Source organism: Bos taurus, chromosome 10 (genome assembly GCF_002263795.3).
Source record: "Bos taurus isolate L1 Dominette 01449 registration number 42190680 breed Hereford chromosome 10, ARS-UCD2.0, whole genome shotgun sequence".
NCBI classification, from domain to species: Eukaryota; Metazoa; Chordata; class Mammalia; order Artiodactyla; family Bovidae; genus Bos; species Bos taurus.
Window position 1 is genome coordinate 25,017,889 of NC_037337.1, and position 26,076 is coordinate 25,043,964.

The window sequence follows — 26,076 nt, forward strand, 5'->3', positions numbered from 1 at the left end:
GGTAGTCCTCAGAGGCACAGACTCCATTGGGTCTGCGTTTTGTGCCCTTCCCAGGTCCGAGAAGCTCAGGTGATGAGGTGTTCGGCGAGCACGGTCACTGCGACTTATCGCCTCCCCGCTGCTTGGTTTTCTGGGTGTACAACCAGCGCACCTTCTCAGGCGGATGTTGACCATGCAGAACCCCAAGAAGTCTTAGTTAGCAAAGAAGCCTGCTTACAGTTTTGTAGATAATGTCTCTCTGGGGCTGTGATTGCCCCCTTCTGGCTCTGGCTGCCTGTCACCGGAGGGGGGTGGCCTGCAGCTGGCTATCTCTGTTCAGTCCTTTGTTCTGTGGGAGGGCCTGGCTGGGTCTTAGGTTAGGGCTGGCTTTTCGCATCATATCTAGCCCACAGTCTGGTTTGCTAGCCCAAGTTAGTTCGCTCAGATAGCACTCGGGGCATTCAGGCCAGAGCCTTACTCTAAGCAATGCAGCCCATTCCTCCCTGCTCAGCCCCCGCTTGCTAGTGGGGGTGCAGGCATCTGTGCTGCTTCTCCGCTGGGGGAGTTACCATTGGGCTCGTAAGCTGTGGGTTTTAATTGTTTATTTATTTTTCCTCCCTGTTATGTTGCCCTCTGTGCTTCCAAGGCTCGGCGCAGACTCGGCAGTGAGAGTGTTTCCTGGTGTTTGGGAACTTCTCTCTTTTTAAGACTCCCTTCCTGGGATGGAAGTTGCAATTCAAAAGTCTACAAGCAATAAATGCTGGAGAGGGTGTGCAGAAAAGGGAACCCTCTTACACTGTTGGTGGGAATGCAAACTAGTACAGCCACTATGGAGAACAGTGTGGAGATTCCTTAAAAAACTGGAAATAGAACTGCCTTATGACCCAGCAATCCCACTGCTGGGCATACATACTGAGGAAACCAGAATTGAGAGAGACACGTGTACCCCAGTGTTCATTGCAGCTCTGTTTATAATAGCCAGGATGTGGAAGCAACCTAGATGTCCATCAGCAGATGAATGGATAAGAAAGCTGTGGTACGTATACACAATGGAGTATTACTCAGCCATTAAAAAGAATACATTTGAATCAGTTCTAATGAGGTGGATGAAACTGGAACCTATTATACAGAGTGAAGTAAGCCAGAAAAAAAAAAACACCAATACAGTATACTAATGCATATATATGGAATTTAGAAAGATGGTAACAATAACCCTGTATACGAGACAGCAAAAGAGACACTGATGTATAGAACAGTCTTTTGGACTTTGTGGGAGAGGGAGAGGGTGGGATGCTTTGGGAGAATAACATTGAAACATGTATAATATCATATATGAAATGAGTTACCAGTCCAGGTTCGATGCACGATACTGGATGCTTGGGGCTCTTGCACTGGGACGACCTAGAGGGATGGTATGGGAGGGAGGAGGGAGGATGGTTCAGGATGGGGAACACGTGTATACCTGTGGTGGATTCATGTTGATATATGGCAAAACCAATACAATATTGTAAAGTTAAAAAATAAAATAAAAAACGAAAAATAAGGAGAAACTTTGTGTTATTAAAAAAAATGACATGAATGAAAATCTGATGTAGGTACTGGATCAAACTCTGCCTTTTATATTAATAATGGTCATCAGTGAGTGATCCCTGCTGTATCAAGATGCCATAATATGTACCTGTGCTTAAAATTTTATTTCTATAAAACACACAGGCAAGTGTGTTTCTATATAATTTAATTTTATAATGATTTTAAACAGATAGAGATGTATAGATGATTTTGATTCTTAAGTCCATGAAGTAGGTTCTATTATTGCCATTTTACATATGAAGAAACTGATGCCAAGAGAGGCTAAGGAGTACCTCAAAAGTCATGCTGTGATGCAGATGACAGGGTTTGAATCCAGCTAATTTCAATTCATCGTTTTATTAAGGATGATATCAAATGTCCTTTATGCCTACGTTCCTGTACTGGATACCACTACAGCCCCCTGGAACATGAGCTCCATCAAAGCAGACATCACATCTGTCTTGCCAACTAATGTTTCCCCAATGCTTACCAGAAAACTAAGAATTAATGAATAAACTATACTGAAATTTCTCACACTGGGATCCATGCTGTGATGATAAAAATCACAGGGAAAAAAACAGGTATATTTCCATGAGATGTTAATTCCAATTTGTTTGCTTTGTGGATCAGCTTCTATATTAGGACTAATAATTTAAAATTTTACTTTTGGGCTATTCATGTTGTGAATGGTAAATCTGCATAGATTTTTAAAGATAAAATGAGTCTATATCAAAGGCATTATGCAATCAAACATGACTTTTGACCTCTACCCCAGAGGATGTTGTACTCTTAGATATTTTTATAGAGAAGCTAGAAATCCAGTTTTCAATGTGATGTCTGATTTTTAAATAATAACCATAACTACCAGCTTCATATACACAGTCCAAGGTTGCAGCCTCCTTCTCCACCACAGAAAGTGCAGACTGGGTTTGAGTTACCTTCTGGGTCATGCTGGATCCTGCAGGAAAGAGCCTTTACTTACAACCATGATGGTATAGGGGATGAGGTGGCTTAGGACATAATGCCCCGATTCCATTGCCCATTCCCCTCCCTTTCAAGATGCATCAGGTAACAGTGGCCTGCCCTCCCCACAACCTTGGCACTGAGAGAGGGGCATGAGTCCTGTGTGTGGCCACCCTCACCAAGACAGACAGAGGCTCTGCCTGTCCTCGGTGCACTGGCAACCAGCATATGGGCAGCTCCTCCCTACAGTGACGCAGCCTCTGCTCCATTTCAGATCCAGATCTGAATTCTGCACCCTGTGCTCAAGAGGTCCAGGCAGAGCTCCTGGGCTGTGTGATGCTTCTGCCCCCGCAGGAAACTGAGTCAGCAGCTGGAGGGCCGTTTGTCTGTGTTGTGTCACACGCTTCCTTCATAGGAGGGAAATGCTAGACTTCTGCACATCAGTTTGTCGAATCAGAACACTATCAGACTAGAAATAAACAGTGGTAAAATGGAATCATGTTCAGTTCATTCTCCTTTGGATCAGAGAATCAAAAGTAACACTGGGGTTTTGACTCTAACAGAAAGGCAGAATTTTTCGCTTCAATCTCTGTTCCCGCCTCCTATAGAATCTGGTAAAAGTTACCTGTGAAATATTTTGTTGTCTATGAGCGATTTCATATCATGCCTCTGTGTCACAAAATCTGTCAAGTGTGTGCCATGTTAAATAGCAGCAGAAGGAGTAATACATGTATATGTGATCACAATTTACATGTATGTGTGTGTAAACAAAAGTAAATTCAGAAAATTTTAGCCAGTGCCTAAATATAAGAACTCTTGTTAAAACTCAATACATATATTTCTGAATCACCCTCAACACTTCCAACCACACATATTAATTGTGGTGGAAATTGGGATAGGGAAAACCCTAAAAATACACAAATCCAGAGCCAAAGCATTATCAAAAGCAATAGAAATCCTGTTAGAAATGCCAGCAGAGTTCAATCTCCACTGACATCTGTTCCCTGCATCATAGTCTTAAAGTCTTTGCCATCTTAAATATTGGGAGTTGTGTCTCACTGCTCTAGACATAGGTCCATGAGAACATGTAAGACCAAGGTCATCAACATTTTAAATGTTATTGTTCTTCATAAGGGCTTTGCCTGGTGGCTCAGCTGGTAAAGAATCCACCTGCAATGTGGAAGACCTGGGTTTGATCCTGGGTTGAGAAGGTCCCCTGGAGAAGGGAATGACTACCCACTCCAGTATTCTGACCTGGAGAATTCTTGATAAATCAATCTGCTTAATGCTAGAGAGGAAGATGGACCAGCATTCTTTTTACCCTCCCTCTCAGCTTCATCAGGTAGCTTTCAATTGAAAACCCTAGAAATTCTTGAAGCCACTAAAGCAAACACTAGATTTTAGGCTTCTTTATTGAGAGAAAATTGCCTTTGAAAGTTTCTGCTTTGGCACAAATTACTAATGTGCTTAGAAAAATCAATGAAACTTCCTCATCATACCCGTATTTGTTGCTGTTTAGTCACTAAGTTGAGCCCGACTCTTTGCAACCCCATGAACTGTAACCCACCAGGCTCCTCTGTCCATGGGATTTCCCAGACAAGAATACTGGGGTGGGTTGCTATATCCTTCTCCAGGGGATCTGCTCAACCCAGGGATCTTACTCATCCTGAAGATCTTCTGCATTGGCAGGCAGATTCTTTACCACTGAGCCCCCAGGGAAGCCCAGCGCCATATTTACTAATTGTCTAAAAAAAAGGATTTGCTTTAATAAGATATACACCATAGCAGAACAGTCCCAATGAGGAGATATATTTGCCACACAAAGGGGTTTTTTTTATTTGAAAAATATTCCTCATTGTCATGGCAAAGACCTGTAATGTATATCCTCTTTAATATGGCTACTGAGGCTCAGCTATAAGCCCTGGAATAAGCAGGTTATTCAATCACAGAGAATCTGAGCAACTTTATATTCAAAGACATAAAAGATGAGGACAGCAATTTTTTGGCTTCAGTGTTCAGGAATATATACAGACTCCTGTGATTGCCCATTGAGTAAAGTACAATTTTCATTACTGCATTAACTTATTTTTCATCAAATAAAAATTTTAAAAATCATAAAATTCTAAGAAGGCAATGGTATTTAACAAAAAAGAAACAGATTTCATGATGGTTCTATCAATTAGCTTTTATGAATATTAGTCATGCCTCAGAATGATTGAGGTCATACCCAAGTTCTGGTCCTAACTGGTTAGGTAACCTTGATTAAGTTACCAAACATCTCTACACCTCAATTTTGTCATTTGTAAATTGGAAGTTTCCTAGTATCTACCTGAAGAGGTGGAGAGGGATTTAAAATGCTTAGCCCATTGCCCATAAATCTGTCAATGTCACATATTGGGGACAAACAGAGCTCAGTGAGTGAATAAAGTGATTTGTGAAAGAAACATTATTTTAAGACACATGTGGTGTCTTAAAGCAATACAGTCCTAAAGCAGGAGACTTGGTCATGTATACTATATTCTCAACACTTATTCATGTGACTGACATATATGAGTATGTGCTCAAAAAGTGTTCCTGAATGAATGCAGGTATAGCTTGGAATGATTATATCCCATGTAAGCATTAAATCATAATTTTAAAGAGCATTTTCTCTTGTACTTACTCATTTTACAGCCATAAGGAAATGTTGATACCAAATAAAGCAAAATGAAATGAAACAACTATGAAAACACAAAAAGTGAAACCTCTAGCTGAAAGTACATTCATTTAGAGCAATAGAGCTCCTGCACATGAGTGCTCATACCAGCATTATTTATAAGAGCTAAAAAGTGGAAATAACCAAAACGTTTCCAAAACAAAACAATCATTCTTCAAGTGAAGAATGGATAAGGAGAATAGGTGGTATCACAGAGCAGCCTATTAAGTGACCATAAGGAGTAGTGAAGAACTGATACGGAGACACGCCATGGAGAGATTCCGCTGGGTGAAAGAAGAGGGTACTAACAGTCAGATGCGACCTGATTCTATCTCTAGGAAACGCCCAGAACCATCAAATCCATAGAGAAAGAGAACAGAGGAGTGGATGCCAGTTTCTGGGGGAAACAGTAATGGGAGTGACTGCTAATGGGTACAAAGTTTCTTCCTGGGGTGGTGTTCTGGAATCACATAGTACTGATGACTTCACAACTCTGTGAACATGCTAAAAACCACTCAATTGTACAGTTAAAAGCGTGAAGTTGATGATATGTGAATTATCTTTATAAAGCTGTTATTTAAAAAGTGATAGAGCTGAAAATGCTCATATTAATTATGGATCAAGTGCTGGGACAGAAAGAGTCCTGGTGGGTTCTAACCTGCCAATATCAGGACAAAATAAGATGGTTATAATGCTTTGATCTTAAAGAGGAGGGTAAAATTTATGAAGAGGGTTTGCTGCTGCTGCTCTAAGCCACTTCAGTCGTGTCTGACTCTGTGCAACCCCACAGACAGCAGCCTACAAGGCTCCCCTGTCCCTGGGATTCTCCAGGCAAGAACACTGGAGTGGGTTGCCTTTTCCTTCTCCAATGCATGAAAGTGAAAAGTGAAAGTGAAGTCAGTTTACCATGAAGCAAATTCAGCTTGTATTTCAGGATCCCTTAGTGTCCTAGGCCCAAGAAACTTGATTCTGCAATTTCATTTTTTTTTCTTTAGAAGAGCCTCTGAAATCAAAGAAGGATCATGCTCTGCAAAACCTTCATCTGTACCTGTCAGTCCCACAGAATCATACAAGAGGGATAAAGGACAGGTGAGCTTCAGAGACCTCCAGAATGCCAGGACAAATTTCTCTCAGAGAGTTTCATTCATTGCAAGTTTCAGTGAGAGCCACTCATTTCTTTGTTTTCTGCTCCTCTGCTGTGGGAACATTGTGAATATGTCAAGAATTTAAAATACGGGTCAACAAAAATCCATGGGCCCTCTTTTCACTAATGGACAGAGTGTTTCCTTGGTCGCTGAATTTGACACATTTCAAAAGGATCAGAGGCCTCAATACAGTGATAAAGATAATATGTCAGGTTATGTGGTTATGTTTATGTCAAGAATTTCTCACAGCACAGAGACCAGAATCGGGATCATGACCTAGCATTCTGTAAAGAGCTGCCATGATGACAAGATGAGGGTGGAGCTGTGTCACCAACATAGAAGCAAGACACCTCACGCACAAAATGTTCACTGACTAGTCTGCTCTGACCCACAGGGCCCTTGACAGAAGGAATATCTTCTGAGGAAACCATCTTCATGGAACTCACAGCAGCAGCAGTTTTTGAGCAACAAACCATAAGAGCTGGAAAAGTCAGTGGAAGAGAGTGTAAAGGTCCCAGTCACTAAAGATGGAGTGTCTGCAGGTGAAACTCAGCAAGACACAAAATTTTGGTCTGAATTATAAAAATCAGACAGTAGCTTCAAGGTCATACATTCATCCATGAACAAGGTGCCCTGGGAGTTTTCATCAACAGGTTGTGACATATTTCAGCATCTATCAACTGAACTGTCATTGAACAAAGTTAATGTCACTTCCAGGAATTCTATAACATCTGGAGAAATGTGACTGGGCTAAAAACAGGCATTTCTGGAGAAGGCTTTTTAGATTCCTCTTTTCACTATTCCTCCCAGCATCCTCTCTGTAGACCAATCCAAGAATTGCAGGGTTCTTGGCACTGAGCTTGAGAGCTGGAAGTACTTTGAAAATGTCTCTGGCATAAAAAAGGGGCTTCCCAGGTGGCTCAGTGATAAAGAATCTGCCTGCCAAACAGGAGATGTGGGTACCATTCCTGGGTTGGGATAATTCCCAGGAGAAAGAAATGGCAACCCACTCCAGTCTTCTTGCCTGGGAAATCCCATGGACAGAAGAGCCCACTACAGTCATAGGGTTGCAAAAGAGTCGGACATGACTTAGTAAATAAACAACAACACAGCTAGCATAAAACACCTAAGACAGAAACAACAACCCCCCTGCAGGGCTGCCCACAGCCAGAGCCCCATCTGCACTCAGGGTTTGTGTTCAGCTCCCCAACAGCCCTCTCTCACTGTGTCACTCAGAGCACAGTAGTACACAGCCGAGTCTGATGCTTGCACTGCCTGTTTCTGCAGGTGGAAGGAGCTGTCACGCTTAACAAGAGTGGCCTGAAAACCTTTACTCTTTGGTTTCTGGTCTGACGTTGAGCCCTTTAGGAGGAATTGAGGAGCTTTGTTGAGATGCTGGATGTACCAGAAAAGAAAGGGAGCTGAATCAGCAGTCTGGTAAATGCAGTTCAGGGTCATGAGAGCCCCCTCTGAGACAGTCACTGGGCCTTCTGTCTGGTTCACTGAGTCACCATTGGTCCCTCCTACAAGAAAATCACTTTGTTATCATAGAAATGTACAAGAGAGGAATTTTCAGTCAGAGAAGAAAAATAAAACTTTCCCACAATTATAAGAAAGTGAAAAATAATTAACATTTAGGATAAAATGTTACTTACTGAATATTAAGATGATCAGAAGAACTGAGTGAGTGGCAGAATGCATGTTCGCAAAAGAAAACGATCCTTGTTCCCTGGAATATACCAGTCTAACAAATCTAGTCTCCAGCTGGATGTTACAGAAGCTCCTCGCTCAGAAACTGAGAGCCCCTTTCTGTACTGCAGCAATATTCTGTCTTGTGGCTACAAAGCAGGCAAGTGAAACCAGCTCCTGAATACAATGAGCAACCGCATCTGAAGGAAGCCCCGCCCTCTGGTGGTGATCGTGAAAATTGCACCACAGTGCGGTCTGACCTATTTCTCCTGATAATAGTTTGTGTTATTACATAAAGGAGAATGGGACAGGACCCTAAGAAGAGAGTCCTAAACATAAGCGTGCTGAGGGAAATATTATATTATTCCTTCCATAATTTTTTGCATGGTACAGGTATTTCTAGCTTCTCAAGAAACCCCAGTTACGATTTCTAGATGGAATAGTCAGAGGTTTCTTCCTTGCATGTGTCTCCGATTCCCATGGGTCAGAGAAGGATCCCTCTGTATGGAAAGTGCTTGCTTCCTCCTCAACCCAAGTCATTTCTCTGAAGTAGTTATATTCATGTTGACTCTGTCAACATACCGTGGAGAAAAATTTTTGTAAGGCAGGTGTCAAATAATGTGCAGTTAAGTGATAAGGTTATTATCCTGATTTATCATGGAATGACATATTTGTAAAACATAACAAACATAAAATACGTGACTTCTTTTTCACTGATATCGGTAGAGTTGATCTTCCAATTGGAAAACTATTTTTGGACCTTGAACATCAGGTAGCACAGAGATAAGGAAACAGATGAGATGAGCACTGACATTGCCCAGCTTACTTCATGCAGGCAGCTTCCAGGCACCAGTGCATGAGGGATTTACCAAAAATAGTGCAGCTGTCTCATTGTGGGATTGAGACAGGAGGATGGAGATCCTGAAATACCTAAAAATTGTGGACCTCTGTACCAGAGAGGAGGAATGTTGACCAACAAAGAGAGAGAGTTAAGCGCAAGGCAGGACTTGGGGGGGGAGAGTGGGGCAGGGGGGAGTTGGACCATCCTTGGATGACAGCAACCTTACCCATTTAGTCTCATCAGAGACAGGTGACCTTACTTAGGTAACCTGGTTCTTGAAGCATCTTTTTACCTCTTGTCACATTCTTGCTTTAATTCAACTAAGTATTTTTTTTTTTTTTTTAGAATGTCAAGTTTAGATGGTTAGTATATTAGCCAGGCACTCTTCATTCCTGAGGCTCGTGTGTGGCATCGATCTGTCTTCTGTTTGTTTGTTTGTTTTCTTAGGGATTCGGGGATCTCAGTGGAAAGAACTGTTGGCTCAGTGTCTGTCAGCCTGTTTGTCTAGTTTCTTGTGCAATTATTTGTGCCAGTGAAGCAAACCCAGCAGAAGATTTAATGGGGTCATCTTGAGTTGAAGTTATCATGCTGGCAGGACTCTCTGGCTCATCAGATCACCTAGATTCTCTTACACTCTTGTGCATTTTCAGTAATCCCTAGCTTCCAGAATTCATTCTGGAAATTTACAGGGTTGTCTGCAATGTGGAAACCAAAATCAGATACAATTCCTGTCTCAAATTGCTTTCAGTTGATTGAGGAGCATGTGGGTATATATATATATATATACACATGTGGGTATATGTATATATACACATACACACTAATTCCCTGGTGGCTCAGATGGTAAAGCATCTGCCTACAATGTGTGAAACCCAAGTTCAATCCCTGGGTTGGGAAGATCTCCTGGAGAAGGAAATGGCAACCCACTCCAGTACCCTTGCCTGAAAAATCCCATGGAAGGAGGAGCCTGGTAGGTTACAGTCCATGGGGTCACAAAGAGTTGGACACGACTGAGTGACTTATGACTTTATATTATGTATATATATAATCCTATGCCCTGTCTTTACTCCGGGAGAAAACAGCAACCCACTCCAGTATTCTTGCCTGGAAAATTCCACGGACAGAAAAGCCTGGCAGGCTACAGTCCACAGGATTGCAAAGAGTCGGATGCCACTTGGCAACTGAGCACCAGACACAATACACACATGCCTATAAATTATGAAATGACAATGATTAGTATCCTGGCCACATCTCACAGACTGCCCAGCAGTAAACATTCATATCTTCCCACCTGCTGTGCCCACCACTGTCCTTCCAGAAAGTCTGCTCCTGGAAGGTGCAGGCAGGAGTTCAGCCTGAAAAGATGAGGGGACACTCTGTGCAACAGGCACGATTGTAGCAGAGACACAGAGAGTGACCAAAGTGACTCCGCATTCCCGCTCATGAGCAGAGGAGTGTGGAGATGTTCCTGCTTGGTGAGTGGGTGGTAATTTCTCCTAGTCTCTTGAGCAGGTGAAAAGCCCACTCCACTGCCAAGATAGCTTATTGTAAGAGTACGTAAATACTTCTCCCATGTGTCTGAAACATGACTGACTGATGAATTAATTTTCCCTGCTTTTGCTGTTCTTTAGTCCCTAGATCATGTCTGACTCTTTATGACCCCAGGAACTGCAGCACGTCAGGCTTCCCTGTCCTTCACTATCTCCCAGAGTTTTCTCAAACTCATGTCCATTGAGTCAGTGATGCCATCCAGCCATCTGATCCTCTGTCACCTTCTTCTCCTCTTGCCCTCAATCTTTCCCATCATCAGTGTCTTCTCCAGTGAATCGGTTCTTCGCAATCAGGTGGCCAAAGAATTGGAGCTTCACTTTCAGTATTCTAGCAGGTTTTATTCTGCTGGTGGTAACTGCATCAGAATTCCAGATTCAAGATTGCCACTTCGCCTTCTTTATGGTCCAACTCTCACATCCATACATGATTACTGGGTAAACCATAGCTCTGACTACAGGGACCTTTGTCGGTAAAGTAATGTCTCTGCTTTTTAATACACTGTCTAGGTTTGTCACGTCTTTTCTTCCAAGGATCAAGCGTCTTTTAATTTCATGGCTGCACTCACCATCTGCAGTGACTTTGGAACCCAAGAAAATAAAATCTGTCATTGTTTCCACTTTTTCCCCATCTATTTGCCATAAAGTGATGGGACTGGATGCCATAATCTGTTTTTAAATGTTGAGTTTTAATTCAGCATTTTCATTCTCCTCTTTCACCCTTCAGCTAGTTCTCTTCACTTTCTGCCATTAGAGTGATGCCATCTGCATATTTGAGATTGTTAATATTTCTCCTGGCAAACTTGATTCCAGCTTGTGAATCATCCAGCCCAGCATTTCGCATGGTGTACTCTGCATATAAGTTAAATAAGCAGGGTGACAATATACAGCCTTAAAGTACTCTTTTTCCAAATTTGAACCAGTCCATTGTTCCATCTGCCTCTTGAGATATTTGTATGCAGGTCAGGAAGCAACAATTAGAACTGGACATGGAACAACAGACTGGTTCCAAATAGGAAAAGGAGTACGTCGAGGCTGTATATTGTCACCCTGTTTATTTAACTTATATGCAGAGTACATCATGAGAAACGCTGGACTGGAAGAAACACAAGCTGGAATCAAGATTGCCGGGAGAAATATCAATAACCTCAGATATGCAGATGACACCACCCTTATGGCAGAAAGTGAAGAGGAACTCAAAAGCCTCTTGATGAAAGTGAAAGTGAAGAGTGAAAACGTTGGCTTAAAGCTCAACATTCAGAAAATGAAGATCATGGCATCTGTTCCCATCACTTCATGGGAAATAGATGGGGAAACAGTGGAAACAGTGTCAGACTTTATTTTTCTGGGCTCCAAAATCACTGTGGATGGTGACTGCAGCCATGAAATTAAAAGATGCTTACTCCTTCGAAGGAAAGTTATGACCAACCCAGATAGCATATTCAAAAGCAGAGGCATTACTTTGCCAACAAAGGTTCGTCTAGTCAAGGCTATGGTTTTTCCTGTGGTCATGTATGGATGTGAGAGTTGGACTGTGAAGAAGGCTGAGCGCCGAAGAATTGATGCTTTTGAACTGTGGTGTTGTAGAAGACTCTTGACAGTCCCTTGGACTGCAAGGAGATCCAACCAGTCCATTCTGAAGGAGATCAGCCCTGGGATTTCTTTGGAAGGAATGATGCTGAAGCTGAAACTCCAGTACTTTGGCCACCTCATGCAAAGAGTTGACTCATTGGAAAATACTCTGATGCTGGGAGGGATTGGGGGCAGGAGGAGAAGGGGACGACAGAGGATGAGATGTCTGGATGGCATCACTGACTCGATGGACATGAGTCTGAGTGAACTCCGGGAGTTGGTGATGGACAGGGAGGCCTGGCATGCTGCGATCATGGGGTTGCAAAGAGTCGGACACGACTGAGCGAAGGATCTGATCTGATCTGATTGTTCCATGTGCAGTACTAACTCTTGCTTCTTGTCCTGCATACAGGTTTCTTGGGTATTCCCATCTCTTTAAGAATTTTCTGCAGTTGGTTGTGATCCACACAAAGGCTTTAGCATAGTCAATGAAACAGAAGTAGATTTTTTTTAATTCCCTTGCTTTTTTCTGTGATCCAGCTCCTGTTGGTAATTTGATCTCTGGTTCCTCTGCCTTTTCTAAACTTGGCTTGTACATCTGAAGTTCTTGGTTCCCGGACTTCTGAAGCCTAGCTTGAAGGATTTTGAGCATAATCTTGCTAACATGTGAAATGAGTGCAATTGTATGGTAATTTGAACATTCTTTGGCATTCATTTCCCTGAGATGAGGTTATTAGCAAAGAGAATATCCTGTACCCAGTTTGAATACAAACAATACACACAACACCTGCAATATTTACAGAGTGGGCTGCTCTGATCCACAGGGCCCTTGACAGAGGAATATCTTCTCAGAAACTCTCCTCTCAGAACTTACTTAGGCAGCAGAATTTCTGGAGCAACCAGAAGGGATGGAAAAGTCAAGGAAAGAGAGAATAAAGCTCCAGTCCCTGAAGATGGAGTGTCTGCAGGTGAAACTCAGCAGGATACACAATCTTGGCCTGAATTTTAAAAACAAGAGACTAGCTTCCAGGTCACACGGTCATCCATCAACAAAATGCCCTGGAATTTTCCTTAACACACTGTGAAATATTTCAGCATATATAATATGAATTGTCATTGAAGAGCTAATGTCACCTTAAGGGATTCTATCTGAGGGGATGTGGATGGGCTGAAAACAGGCATTTCTGGAGAAAAGCTCTTAGATTCCTATTGCACTGTCCCGCTCCAGATTCCTCTCTGTAGGGCAGCTGAAGAATTCCTAGGTCCTTGGCTCTGAGGAGCAGACCTGGAAGTGCTTTGACAATATCTCTAGCACAGCACACTGGAGAGAGAAACAATAACCCCTTGCGGGGCTGCCCACAGCCAGAGCCCCATCTGCACTCAGGGTTTGTGCTCAGCTCCCCCGCAGCCCTCTCTCACTGTGTCACTCAGAGCACAGTAGTACACAGCCGAGTCTGATGCTTGCACTGCCTGTTTCTGCAGGTGGAAGGAGCTGTCACGCTTAATAGGAGTGGCCTGAAAACCTTCATGCTCTACCTTCTTGTCTGCTGTTAAGCCCTTCAGGAGGAGTTGAGGAGCTTTGTTGAGATGCTGGACGTACCAGAAAAGATAGGGAGCCGAATTAGCAGTCTGGTAAGTGCAGTTCAGGGTCAGGAGAGCCCCCTCTGAGACAGTCACTGGGCCTTCTGTCTGGTTCACTGAGTCACCATTGGTCCCTCCTACAAGAAAATCACTTTGTTATCATAGAAATGTACAGGAGGAGTTTTTAGTCAGAGAAGAAAAATAAAGCTTACACACAATTATAAGAAAGTGAAAAATCATTAACATTTAGAATAAAATGTTACTTACTGAATATTAAGATGATCAGAAGAACTGAGTGAGTGGCAGAATGCATGTTCGCAAAAGAAAACGATCCTTGTTCCCTGGAATATACCAGTCTAACAAATCTAGTCTCCAGCTGGATGTTACAGAAGCTCCTCGCTCAGAAACTGAGAGCCCCTTTCTGTACTGCAGCAATATTCTGTCTTGTGGCTACAAAGCAGGCAAGTGAAACCAACTCCTGGATACAATGAGCAACCACATCTGAAGGAAGCCTCGCCCTCTGGTGGTGATCGTGAAAATTGCACCACAGTGCGGTCTGACCTATTTCTCCTGATAATAGTTTGTGTTATTACATAAAGGAGAATGGGACAGGACCCTAAGAAGAGAGTCCTAAACATAAGCGTGCTGACGGAAATATTCTATTATTACTTCCTTAATTTTTTGCATGGTACAGGTATCTCTAGCTTCGCAAGAAACCCCAGTTACGATTTCTAGATGGAATAGTCAGAGGTTTCTTCCTTGCATATGCCTCCAGACATATGGACAGAGAAAGATCCCTCTGTATGGAAAGTGTTTCCTCCTCTCCTCAAGTCATTTCTCTGAAGTAGTTATATTCATGTTGACTCTGTCAACATGCCATGGAGAAAATTTTATCTAAGGCAGGTGTCAAATAATGTGTAGTTAAGTGATAAGGTTATTATCCTGATTTATCATGGAATGACAGCTTTGTAAAACACAATAAAAGCAAAATACCTGACTTCCTTTTCACTGATTATGGTAGAGTTGATCTTCCAATTTGAAAACTATTTTTGGACCTTGAACATCAGGTAGCACAGAGATAAGGAAAACAGATGAGATGAGCACTGACATTGCCCAGCTTACTTCATGGAGGCAGCTTCCAGGCACCAGTGCATGAGGGATTTACCACAAATAGTGCAGCTGTCTCATTGTGGGATTAAGACAGGATAGGAAAACAGAGATCCTGAAATACCTAAAAATTGTGGACCTCTGTACCAGACAGGACGAATGTTGACAAAAAAAAAGAGAAAGACAGAGATAAGCGCAAGGCAGGGGTTGGAGGGGAGAGTGGGGGGTGAGTTGGACCATCCTTGGATGACAGCAACCTTAAGCCTTTAGCCTCATGAGGGACAGGTGACCTTACTTAGGTAAGCTGGTTCTTGAAACATCTTTTTACCTCTTGTCATATAGTTGTTTTAAGACAACTAAGTATTTTTTTAGAATGTCAAGTTTAGATGCTTAATATATTAGCCAGGCACTCTTCATTCCTGAGGCTCGTGTGTGGCATCGATCTGTCTTCTGTTTGTTTGTTTGTTTTCTTAGGGATTCAGGGATCTCAATGGAAAGAACTGTTGGCTCAGTGTCTGTCAGCCTGTTTGTCTAGTTTCTTGTGCAATTACTTGTGCCAGTGAAGCAAACCCAGCAGAAGATTTAATGGGGTCATTTCATAGCTTGTTCTTTTCTCTAGGATTGGGTTTACTTTATGCAAAGTCTAGCTATAATATGGTAAGAAGTCAAAACATTGTTCTTTGGTGACATAAGCCAGTTTAAGGCTTGGTGACTTTGTGGCTGCAGACAGCTGTGAGGTTTCCTTACACAGGCGCTCAGTGTTGTCAATCCAGTAACAGTGGCTGTGACTAAGTCAGTTGAACTCAAGAACAGTCTTCTTCAAATGCGCCTTTTTCACCTACTGAGATTTTCTCACCAGTTAAAATGAATTTTGTTATTTCTTACCAAAGCTGGGATCATTTTTAATGCACATCTGTTTGCTGAGCTGTTCTTTTTGTTTGTTTTTTATCTGTGCCAGGTCTTAGTTTAGGCTTGTGGGATCTAGTTCCCTGACCAGGGATCGAACCTGGGCCTCCTGCAATGTGAGTACAGAGTCCTACTCACTGAACCAACCCTCCCCCTAAAACTAGAATCTTGAGTTGAAGTTATCATGTTGGCAGGACTCTCTGGCTCAGCAGATCACCTAGATTCTCTTATACTCTTGTGCATTTTCAGTAATCCCTAGGCTCTGGCATTCATTCTGGAAATTTACAGGGTTGTCTACAATGTGGAAACAAAAGTCAGACACAATTCCTACCTCAAATTCCTTTCAGTTGATTGAGGAGCAGGTGAGCAAAAAAAAATAATCCTATGCCCTGTCTGTACTCTCATTAGCCTGGAGCCCAGTACGTGAAATAAGGGATCAGACTGGAAGCAGAGAACTGACGAGTTACCACTAGGGAAATAAAATCTGCTAGAATACTTGTATTTCCCCACCATTAAGGTTTATTTTTGTTCTTTCATCTCCCTCTCCATTTCTAGGCATTTTTATTAAGATGTGAACCCCCAGTGCACAGATGGCCAGCACCCATTGTGCAGGACTCTAGGATGTTAGGGAGGAAGGCAGTGCTTACCTTCAGGTGGGTGTCCAGATTCACCCTAAGTGATGATGGTGACTACATCTGCCAAGACCATAAAACTACTATAACTGTTAAACTCTGCATTTGAGTAGATCTGCCAATAAATTGGGCTTCCCAGATGCTAAGTGATAAAGAATATCCCTGCTAATTGAGGAGATGAGGGTTCAATCCTTGGGTCAGAAAGATCCCCTGGAGAAGGGAATAGCAACCCACTCCAGTATTCTTGCCTGGAAAACATGGACAGAGGAGCCTGGTGGGCTACAGTCCATGGGGTCGCAAAGAGTCAGACACCACTGAGCAACTCAGGCATGCCTATAAATTATGAAACGACAATGATTCAGTATCCTGGCCACATCTCACAGACTGCCCAGCAGTAAAACAGACATCTCTTCCCATCTGCTGTGCCCACCACTGTCCTTCCAGAAAGTCTGGTCCTCGAAGCTGCAGACAGTAATTCAGCCTGCAGAGATGCAGAGGGGACTCTCTGTGCAATGGGCATGATTGTATCAGAGATGCAGAGCAGTGACCCAAGTGGCTCCACATCCTGCTCATGAGCAGAGGAATGTGGAGATGTTCTTGCTTTGGGAGGGGGTGATACTTTCTCCTAGTTTCTTGAGCAGGTGAAAAAGCTCACTCTGCTGCCAAGATAGCTTATTGTAAGAGTACATAAACACTTTTTTCATGTGTCTGAAATGTGACTGATTGATGAATTAATTTCCCCTGTTTTTGTTGCTGTTCGTTCCTTAGGTCATGTCTGACTCTTTACGACCCCATGAACTGCTGCACACCAGGAGCTTTATTCTCTCTTTCCTTGACTTTTCCATCCCTTCTGGTTGCTCCAGAAATGCTCTGCCTAAGTAAACTCCAAGAGGAGAGCTTCCTGACAAGATATTCCTTCTGAAGGGCCCTGTGGATCAGAGCAGCTCACTTTGTAAATATTGCAGGAGTTGTGTGTCCTTCCCTGTCCTTTACTATCTCCCAGAGTTTGCTAAACTCATGTCCATTGAGTCAGTGATGCCATCAAACCATCATCCTCTGTCACCTCCTTATCCTCTTGCCCTCAATCTTTCCCAGCATCAGGGTCTTCTCCAGTGAATCGGTTCTTCATGTCAGGTGGCCAAAATATTGGAACTTCAGCTTCAGCATCACTCCTTCCAATGAATATTCAGGATTGATCTCCTTTAGGATTGACTGGTTTGATCTCCTTGCATTAAGGGTCTCTCAAGAGTCTTCCCCAACACCACAGCTAGAAAGCATCAATTCTTTGGCACTCAGCCTTCTTTATGGTCCAATTCTCACATCCATACATGATTACTGGGAAAACCATAGCTCTGACTATATGGACCTTTGTGGGTAAAGTAATGTCTCTGCTTTTTAATATGCTGTCTAGGTTGGTCATAGCTTTTCTTCCAAGGAGCAAGAATCTTTTAATTTCATGGCTATGGCCACCATTTGCATGATTTTGAAGCCCAAGAAAATTAAATCTATCACTGTTTCCACATTTTCCCCATCTATTTTCCATAAAGTGATGGGACCAGATGCCATAATCTTAGATTTTTTGATGTTGAGCTTTAATCCAGCTTTTTCACTCTCCTCTTTCACCAGTATCAAGAGGTTCTTTAGCTTCTTTTCACTTTCTGCCATCAGAGTGGTATCATCCCCATATCTGAGGTTGTTGATATTTCTCCTGGCAATCTTGATTCCAGCTTATGAGTCATCCAGCCCTGCATTTCACATGATGTACTCCACATATAAGTTAAATAAGCAGGGAAACAATATATAGCCTTGATGTACTCCTTTCCCAATTTTGAACCAGTCATTGTTCCATGCCCAGTACTAATTGTTGCTTCTTGTCCTGCATAGAGGTTTCTTGGGTATCCCCATCTCTTTAAGAATTTTCCACAGTTGGTTGTGATCCACACAGTGAAAGGCTTTAGCGTAGTCAATGAAACAGAAATAGATTATTTTTTAAATCGCCTTGCTTTTTCTGTTTCCAGCAGATATTGGATCTGCTGTGGTTCCTCTGCCTTTTCTAAACCCAGATTCTACGACTGAAATTCTTGGTTCACGTACTGCTGAAGCCTAGCTTGATGGATTTTGAACATACTCTTGCTAACATGTGAAATGAGTGCAATCGTATGGTAATTTGAACATTCTCTGGCATTCATTTCCCTGAGATGAGGTTACTAGCAAAGGGAATACCCTGTACCCATTGAATACAAACAGTACACACAACACCTGCGATATTTACAGAGTGGGCTGCTCCGATCCACAGGGCCCTTGACAGAAGGAATATCTTCTCAGAAACTCTCCTCCTGGGAACTTACTTAGGCAGCAGCATTTCTGGAGCAACCAGAAGGGATGGAAACGTCAAGGAAAGAGAGAATAATGCTCCATTCCCCGAAGATGGAGTGTCTGCAGGTGAAACTCAGCAGGATACATAATCATGGCCTGAATTTTAAAAACAGAGACTAGCTTCCAGGTCACACAGTCATCCATCAACAGTGTACCCTGGAATTTTCCTTAACACATTGTGAAATATTTCAGCATATATAATCTGAATTGTCATTGAAGAGTTAATGTCACTTTAAGGGATTCTATGCCATCTGGGGGGATGTCGATGGGTTGAAAACAGGCATTTTTGGAGAAAAGCGCTTAGGTTCCTCTTTACACTGTTCTGCCCCAGATTCCTCTGTAGGAAAATCCAAGAATTCCAAGGTCCTTGGCTCTGAGGAGCAGACCTGGAAGTGCTTTGACAGTACCTCTGGAGAGAGAAACAACACCCCTTGCGGGGCTGCCCACAGCCAGAGCCCCATCTGCACTCTGGGTTTGTGCTCAGCTCCCCAACAGCCCTCTCTCACTGTGTCACTCAGAGCACAGTAGTACACAGCCGAGTCTGATGCTTGCACTGCCTGTTTCTGCAGGTGGAAGGAGCTGTCACTCTTAACAAGAGTGGCCTGAAAACCTTCATGCTCTTCCTTCTTGTCTGCAGTTAAGCCCTTCAGGAGGAGTTTAGGAGCTTTGTTGAGATGCTGGACATACCAGAAAAGATAGGGAACCAAACTAGCAGTCTGGTAAGTGCAGTTCAGGGTCAGGAGAGCCCCCTCTGAGACAGTCATTGGGCCTTCTGTCTGGTTCACTGAGTCACCACTGGTCCTTCCTGGAAGAGAATCACTTTGTTATCATAGAAATGTACAGGAGGAGTTTTCAGTCAGAGAAGAAAAATAAAGCTTACACACAATTATAAGAAAGTGAAAAATCATTAACATTTAGAATAAAATGTTACTTACTGAATATTAAGATGATCAGAAGAACTGAGTGAGTGGCAGAATGCATGTTCACAAAAGAAAACGATCCTTGTTCCCTGGAATACACCAGTCTAACAAATCTAGTCTCCAGCTGGATGTTACAGAAGCTCGTCACTCAGAAACTGAGAGCCCCTTTCTGTACTGCAGCAATGTTCTGTTTTGTGGCCACAAAGCAGGCAAGTGAAATCAGCTCCTGAATACAATGAGGAACAGCATCTGAGTGAAGCCCCGCCCTCTGGTGGTGATCGTGAAAATTGCACCACAGTGCGGTCTGACCTATTTCTCTTAATAGCTTGTGGGGTACATACAGGAGAATGGGACAGGACCCTAAGAAGAGAGTCCTAAACATAAGCGTACTTAGAGAAGTATTCTATTATTACTTCTATAATTTTTTTGCATGGTACAGATATCTCTAGCTTCGCAAGAAACCCCAGTTACAATTTCTAGATGGAATAGTCAGGTTTCTTCCTTGCATGTGTCTCCAAGATTCCCATGGGTCAGAGAAGGATCCCCCTGAATGGAAAGTGCTTCCTCCTCAACCCAAGTCATTTCTCTGAAGTAGTTATATTCATGTTGACTCTGTCAACATGGCGTGCAGAAAATTTTATCTAAGGCAGATGTCAAATAATGTGTAGTTAAGTGATAAGGTTATTATCCTGATTTATCACGGAATGACAGATTTGTAAAATACAATAAAAGTAAAATACGTGACTTCTTTTTCACTGATAATGGTAGAGTTGATCTTCCAATTGGAAAACTATTTTTGGACCTTGAACATCAGGTAGCACAGAGATAAGGAAAACAGATGAGATGAGCACTGACATTGCCCAGCTTACTTCATGGAGGCAGTTTCTAGGCACCAGTGCATGAGGAATTTACCAAAAATAGTGCAGCTGTCTCATTGTGGGATTGAGACAGAATAGGAGAACGGAGATTCTGAAATACCTAAAAATTGTTGACCTCTGTACCAGAAAGGAGGAATGTTGAAAAAAGAGAGAGAGAGAGAGAAGCGCAAGGCAGGGGTTGAGGGGGAGAGTGGGGTGGAGTTGGCCCATCCTTGGATGACAGCAACCTTACCCCTTTAGCCTCATGAGGGACAGGTGAGCTTAATTAGGGACTTTGGTTCTTGAAACACAATCACTATCGTTTCACTTCTTGTCACATAGTGGTTTTAACTCAGCTAAGCATTTCCACTCCAGTACTCTTGCCTGGAAAATCCCATGGACGGAGGAGCCTGGTAGGCTGCAGTACATGGGGTCGCTAAGAGTCGGACGTGACTGCGTGACTTCACTTTCATGCATTGGAGAAGGAAATGGCAACCCACTCCAGTGTTCTTGCCTGGAGAATCCCAGGGACGGCGGAGCCTGGTGGGCTGCCGTCTATGGGGTCGCACAGAGTCGGACACGACTGAAGCGACTTAGCAGCAAGCATTTTTTTTAGGATGTCAAGTTTAGATGCTTAATATGTTAGCCGGGCACTCTTCATTCCAGAGGCTCGTGTGCATGGTGTTCCTCTGTCTTCTGTTTGTTTGTTTTATTAAGGAGTCAGGAATCTCTGTGGAAAGGACTGTTTGCTCAGTGTCTGTCAGCCCATTGGTCTGGTTTCCTGTGCAATTATTTGTGCCAGTGAAGTGAACCCAGAAGAAGATTTAACACGGTCATTTCATAGCTTGTTTTCTCTAGGGTTGGGTTTACCTTATGCAAAGTAAGACTGTATTATGGTGAGAAGTCAAAACATTGTTCTTTACTGACATAAACCATTCTAAGGCATGGCAACGCTGTGGCTGCAGACAGCTGGGAGGGAGGTTGCCTGACACAGGCTCTCAGGGCAGTGCTGTCAACCCAGGAACAATGCTGTGACTTTTAGTTGAATTAAGTCCGATTTGTTTATTTTTGTTTTTATTTCCAATACTCTAGGAGGTGGGTCAAAGAGGATCGTGCTGTGATGTATGTCAAAGAGTGTACTGCCTATGTTTTCCTCTAAGAGTTTTATGGATTCTGGCCTTAATTTGTTAATCCATTTTGAGTTTATTTTGTGTTCGGTGTTGGGAAGGGTTCTAGTATCATCCTTTTACCTGTAGCTTTCCAATTGTCTTCCAATTAAAAATAAACGTTTCTAAATGGCAAGGACCAAGTCAGTTGAACACAAGAGCAATCTTTTTCAAATGATACCTGTTAGTGGACATAGAATTTCTCAACAGTCAAAATGACCTGTTTTTCTAAAATTAGGGTTTTTTTTTTTAATGCACAGCCGTTTGCTGAGCTGTTCTGTTTTGTTTTTGCTTTTGGCTGTGCCGGGTCTTAATTTTGGCTTGTGAGATCTAGTTCCCTGATCAAGGATCAAACTCAGGACCCCGGCAGTGGGAGTGCAGAGTCCTATCCCCTGGACCAAAGTTCCCCCTAAAATTAGGATCTTGAATTAAGTTATCATGCTGGCAGGACTCTCTGGCTCAGTGGATCACTGAGGTTCTCTTAAACTTTTGTGCATGTTCAGGAATCCCTAGGCTCCAGCATTCATTCTGGAAACTTACAGAGTTGTCTACAACATGGAAACCTAAACCAGACATGATTCCTATCTCAAACTGCTTTCAGTTGACTGAGGAGCAGGTAAGGAAAAAAAAAAATCCTCTGCCCTGTCTGTAGTCCCCCTAGCCTGACCCAGATGTGGAATGAGGGATCAGACCGGAAGTAGAGTGCTGACACATTGACCACCAGGGGAATAAAACCTGCTTGGATACTTTCCTTTCATGGTTCAGATTTCGTTTTGCTTTTTCATCTCCCTCTCCCTTTCTCTGGCCTGTTTATCAAGATGTTGAACCCCCAGTGCTCAGGTGGCCAACACCCAGGGTGCAGGACTCTAGGATGTCAGGGAGGAAGTCTGCACTGACCTTCAGGTAGGTGTCCTGACATCCACCCTGTTAAATGAGGATGGGGACTACATCCTCCAGGACCATTAAAACTATTCTAATATTAAACTCTGTATTTTGATTGCTGTGTTTATAAATTATGAGATGACAAATAATCAGTGTCTAGGCCACATCTCCCTGACTGCCTGGCAGTAAAACATATCTCTTTTCACACCTTCTGTGTCCCCCACTGTCCTTCCAGAAAGTCTGGTCCCCAAAGGCACAGACAGGAGTTCAACCTTCAGAGATGCAGAGGGGATGCTCTGTGCAATGGGCATGATTATTGCAGAGATGCAGAGCCCAAGTGGCTCCACATTCCCTGCTCATGAGCATAGGAGTGGGGAGATGTTCCTGCCTTGGGAGTGGGTGATACTTTCTCCTAGTTTCTTGGAGCAGGTGAAAAGCTCACTCCACTCCAAAGATAGCTTATTGTAAGAGTACATAAACACTTTTTCCATATATCAGAAATATGACTCACTGATGAATAAATTTCCCCTGAGGTGATGTTATTATTGGCAAAGAGAATATCCTGTACCCTGTTTTAATACAAACAAAACACATCATGCCTGCAATATTTACCAATTGGACTAGTCTGACCCACAGGGCCATTGACAGAAGGATTATCTTGTCAGAAAACTCTCCTCCTGGAACTTACCTAGGTAGCAGCATTGCTGTAGCAGCCATAGGGATGGAAAAGTCAAGGGAAGAGAGAATAAAGCTCCTAGTCACTGAAGATGGAGTGTCTGCAGGTGTATCTCAGCAAGACATACAATCCTAGTCTGAATTATTAAAGTCAGAGACTACCTTACAGATCACACAGCCATCCATTAACAATGTTCCTGGGAGTTTTCATTAACAGGTTGTGAAATATTTCAGCATATATCAACTGAATTGTCACTGAAGAGTTAATGACACTTCAAGGGATTCTGTGTCTTTAGGGGGAATGTGAATGGGCTGAAAACAGGCATTTGTGGAGAAAAGCGCTTAGGTTCCTCTTTACACTGTCCCGCCCCAGATTCCTCTCTGTAGGGCAATCCAAGAATTCCAAGGTTCTTAGCTCTGAGCTTCAGAGCTGAAAGTACTTTGATGATGCCTCTAGCACAGAACTCTGGAGAGCTGCCCACAGCCTGACCCCATCTGTGCCCTTGGGTTTGTGTTCAGCTCCCCCTGCGGCCTCTCTCACTGTGTCACTCAGAGCGCAGTAGTACACAGCTGAGTCTGATGTTTGCACGGAGGATTTCTGCAGGTGGAAGGAGCTGTCACTCGAGATATGAGTGGCTTCAAAACCTCTGCTGGTCACCTTCTGGTTTAATGAGCTTTTCAGGAGCAGCTCAAGCTCTTTGTTTTGGTACTGGACACACCAGAAAAGAAAACCTGAATAGCTGGACTGGTAAGTACACTTCAGAGTCAGAGCTGTCTTCTCGGGAAGGGTAACAACGCCTTCTGTCTGGGTCACCGAGTCTCCACTGGTCCCTCCTTAAAGAAAAAAACCACACACATAAGACTTTGTTAAGTTGGCTAAGGAAGAGGGACCATCTCCCGCTTGATAGAGGTTACATGACATCCTAAAACCAAGGAACAGAACATCTTAGAAATTTTAAATCAATGTTACTCACGCCTTGTCAACAAGATCACAAGTCCTAAGCACAAAGCAGACAGCATAGCTGGCTCAGAAGCAGTGGGAGGCTGAGTTTGGGGATACACGAAAGTTGAAAAAACTATTCCTCTAGTTTCTTGATCTTTTGTTGAAATCTTCAAGAAAATCTTGGTTCATGTGTTATGCAAGACAAACTCCCCTACAAGATCATGCTGTAGGCTGAGCAAGAGAAAGGTTCTCAGAAATGAAAGATGAATTTGTATCAAACCACCAAGGAAAGGGAGCAGCGCCCTCTGTCGTTCTCCCTCTGTTCCTGCAGTCTGCTGTACATCTTTTGGTATTTACCCTGAAAAGGAGCTCAAGTTGTAGGCATAGAAGGGAAATAGGTACCTCGGGTGAGCGCAGGGCTCAAGGAAGGAAGCACCAAATAATTTCTGCAGACTTCGCAATGGTGCCCGAAGCTGAGACAGTCGGTAATTCCTCTGTCTTTAAGATGCAGAGAAATACAGTTCCCTTAAGGCTTTCCAGGCCCAGCATCTATTGTCTGATCACATTGAGCAATAAGCTCATTTAGGCAACTTAAGTTATAGTGTGAGTGTGAAAAAAGACTGAACTGAGATCTCTTCTTGTCATTTCCCTCACTGGTCCCCTAGAACCAGGGGATGAGCTGTCTCTGCTTAGAATGTTCTTCCTTTCTGCCCAGAATCTTTGCCTAGGCAACTTTTTATTCCTTCTTTAAGAACCAATTACTCCTTATGAAAGTGCTGATCCAGTCCTTCAGGCTGAGTTAGGACCCACCTCTCTTCCCACTGTACCTTGTACGCACATCTATCACTGTCATTTCTACACCATATTGGAATCATTTGTGTGTTGTTTTTCAAACTAGGTTTGATGCACCTGAGATCAGGAACTTAATCTTATTAATCTCAGTGGCCAACTTCTCAAAATACACAGAACACTAGTTCAGAGCAAATGGTTTAAAAATATTTGAAAAATTAATGAATAAGTGAATGAGTGGACATGTCTGGGTGTACAATGATCTGTTTATGAAGGATAGTCTCTACGAGAAATAGTTCTCAGGCCCGCGGTATGATGAGCTGCTTCCAGCGGCAAGTCTAGGGTCTGAACACAGGAGCATTAGGTATTTCTCAAAACTAAGGCACAGTTCTTCATATAAGAGACCACTCTCATACTGACTATTTTAAAAATATTATAGCACCTTTATACATACAAAACTCAGGTTAAGTATAAACCTCTTCGGTTCACAGTTCTTAATCACCAAAGTGAAAGTCGCTTAGTCGTGTCCGACTCTTTGCAACCCCATGAACTATATGGGGCTCTCCAGGCCAGAATACTGGAGTGGGTAGCCTTTCCCTTCTCCAGGGATCTTCCCAACACAGGGTTCAAACCCAGATCTCCTGCAATGCAGACAGATTCTTTATCACTTGAGCCACAAGCAAAGCTCTAGAATATGGAGTGGTAACCTATCCCTTCTCCAGCGGATCTTCCCAATCTAGAAATCGAACCAGGGTCTCCTGCATTGCAGGTGGATTCTTTATCAACTGAGCTATCAGGGAAGTCTATGCATATAAAACACAAAATTAATAAAATTCATATTAAAACATTAATGTGAGAAGTGATATTTTACTGAAACTAAAGAGGTGGTGAAATCTCATTAGAAGAAAGCTATTTATTGTGTCATTCAATAATTCACCTGATTAAGATGATTTGGAGCTTAATGCACTAGTGTCTGCTGCTGCTGCTGCTGCTGCTGCTAAATCTCTTCAGTCATGTCCGACTCTGTGCGACCCAATAGACGGCAGCCTACCAGGCTCCTCCATCCATGGGATTATCCAGGCAAGAGTACTGGAGTGGGTAGCCATTGCCTTCTCTGCACTATTGTCTGAATTACTGTGATTTCCAGTATTTTTACTTCTATTCAAAAATATCTATTTAAGTCAGCATTATATAACTCTATTATTGAAGAAAGCATCAAAAAATCAGCACTGAAAAAAAATA

General features: G+C 42.8%; 2 protein-coding genes and 1 gene segment (V, D, J or C); all 3 read right to left on the reverse strand.

The window, feature by feature from the left end:
* The window catches only part of LOC132346281 (T cell receptor alpha chain MC.7.G5), a 31,017-nt gene extending 22,965 nt beyond the window's left edge, over nucleotides 1-8,052 (reverse strand). Inside the window, exons 1-2 of the mRNA XM_059890697.1 lie at nucleotides 8,007-8,052; nucleotides 7,563-7,874 (exon numbers count right to left, since the gene is read on the reverse strand). Coding sequence (XP_059746680.1) covers nucleotides 7,563-7,874; nucleotides 8,007-8,052 — 358 coding nt within the window. The remainder of the gene's footprint in view (nucleotides 1-7,562; nucleotides 7,875-8,006) is intronic.
* A 5,308-nt stretch (nucleotides 8,053-13,360) lies between these two features.
* LOC100300850 (T cell receptor alpha variable 18) lies at nucleotides 13,361-14,054 on the reverse strand. The gene is made up of 2 exons (XM_002690591.6): nucleotides 13,849-14,054; nucleotides 13,361-13,718 (listed from the first exon to the last, which is right to left on the reverse strand). Exons 1-2 carry the CDS (start codon nucleotides 13,892-13,894, stop codon nucleotides 13,381-13,383), a joined length of 384 nt encoding a protein of 127 aa, XP_002690637.1. The 5' UTR covers nucleotides 13,895-14,054; the 3' UTR covers nucleotides 13,361-13,380.
* A 9,214-nt stretch (nucleotides 14,055-23,268) lies between these two features.
* Nucleotides 23,269-24,294, reverse strand: LOC132346348 (T cell receptor alpha variable 18-like). The segment is given in 2 exon segments: nucleotides 23,269-23,936; nucleotides 24,077-24,294. Coding segments are annotated over 2 exon segments (456 nt in total).
* Nucleotides 24,295-26,076: the final 1,782 nt, after the last annotated feature.

Bases quoted from the DNA above. Each gene is read 5' to 3' on its own strand.
- LOC100300850 (XM_002690591.6), bottom strand. From the start codon at position 13,894: ATGCATTCTGCCACTCACTCAGTTCTTCTGATCATCTTAATATTCA. The intron at 13,719-13,848 runs GTAAGTAACATT...ATTTTCTTGTAG, and splicing joins TCTGATCATCTTAATATTCA to GAGGGACCAATGGTGACTCA.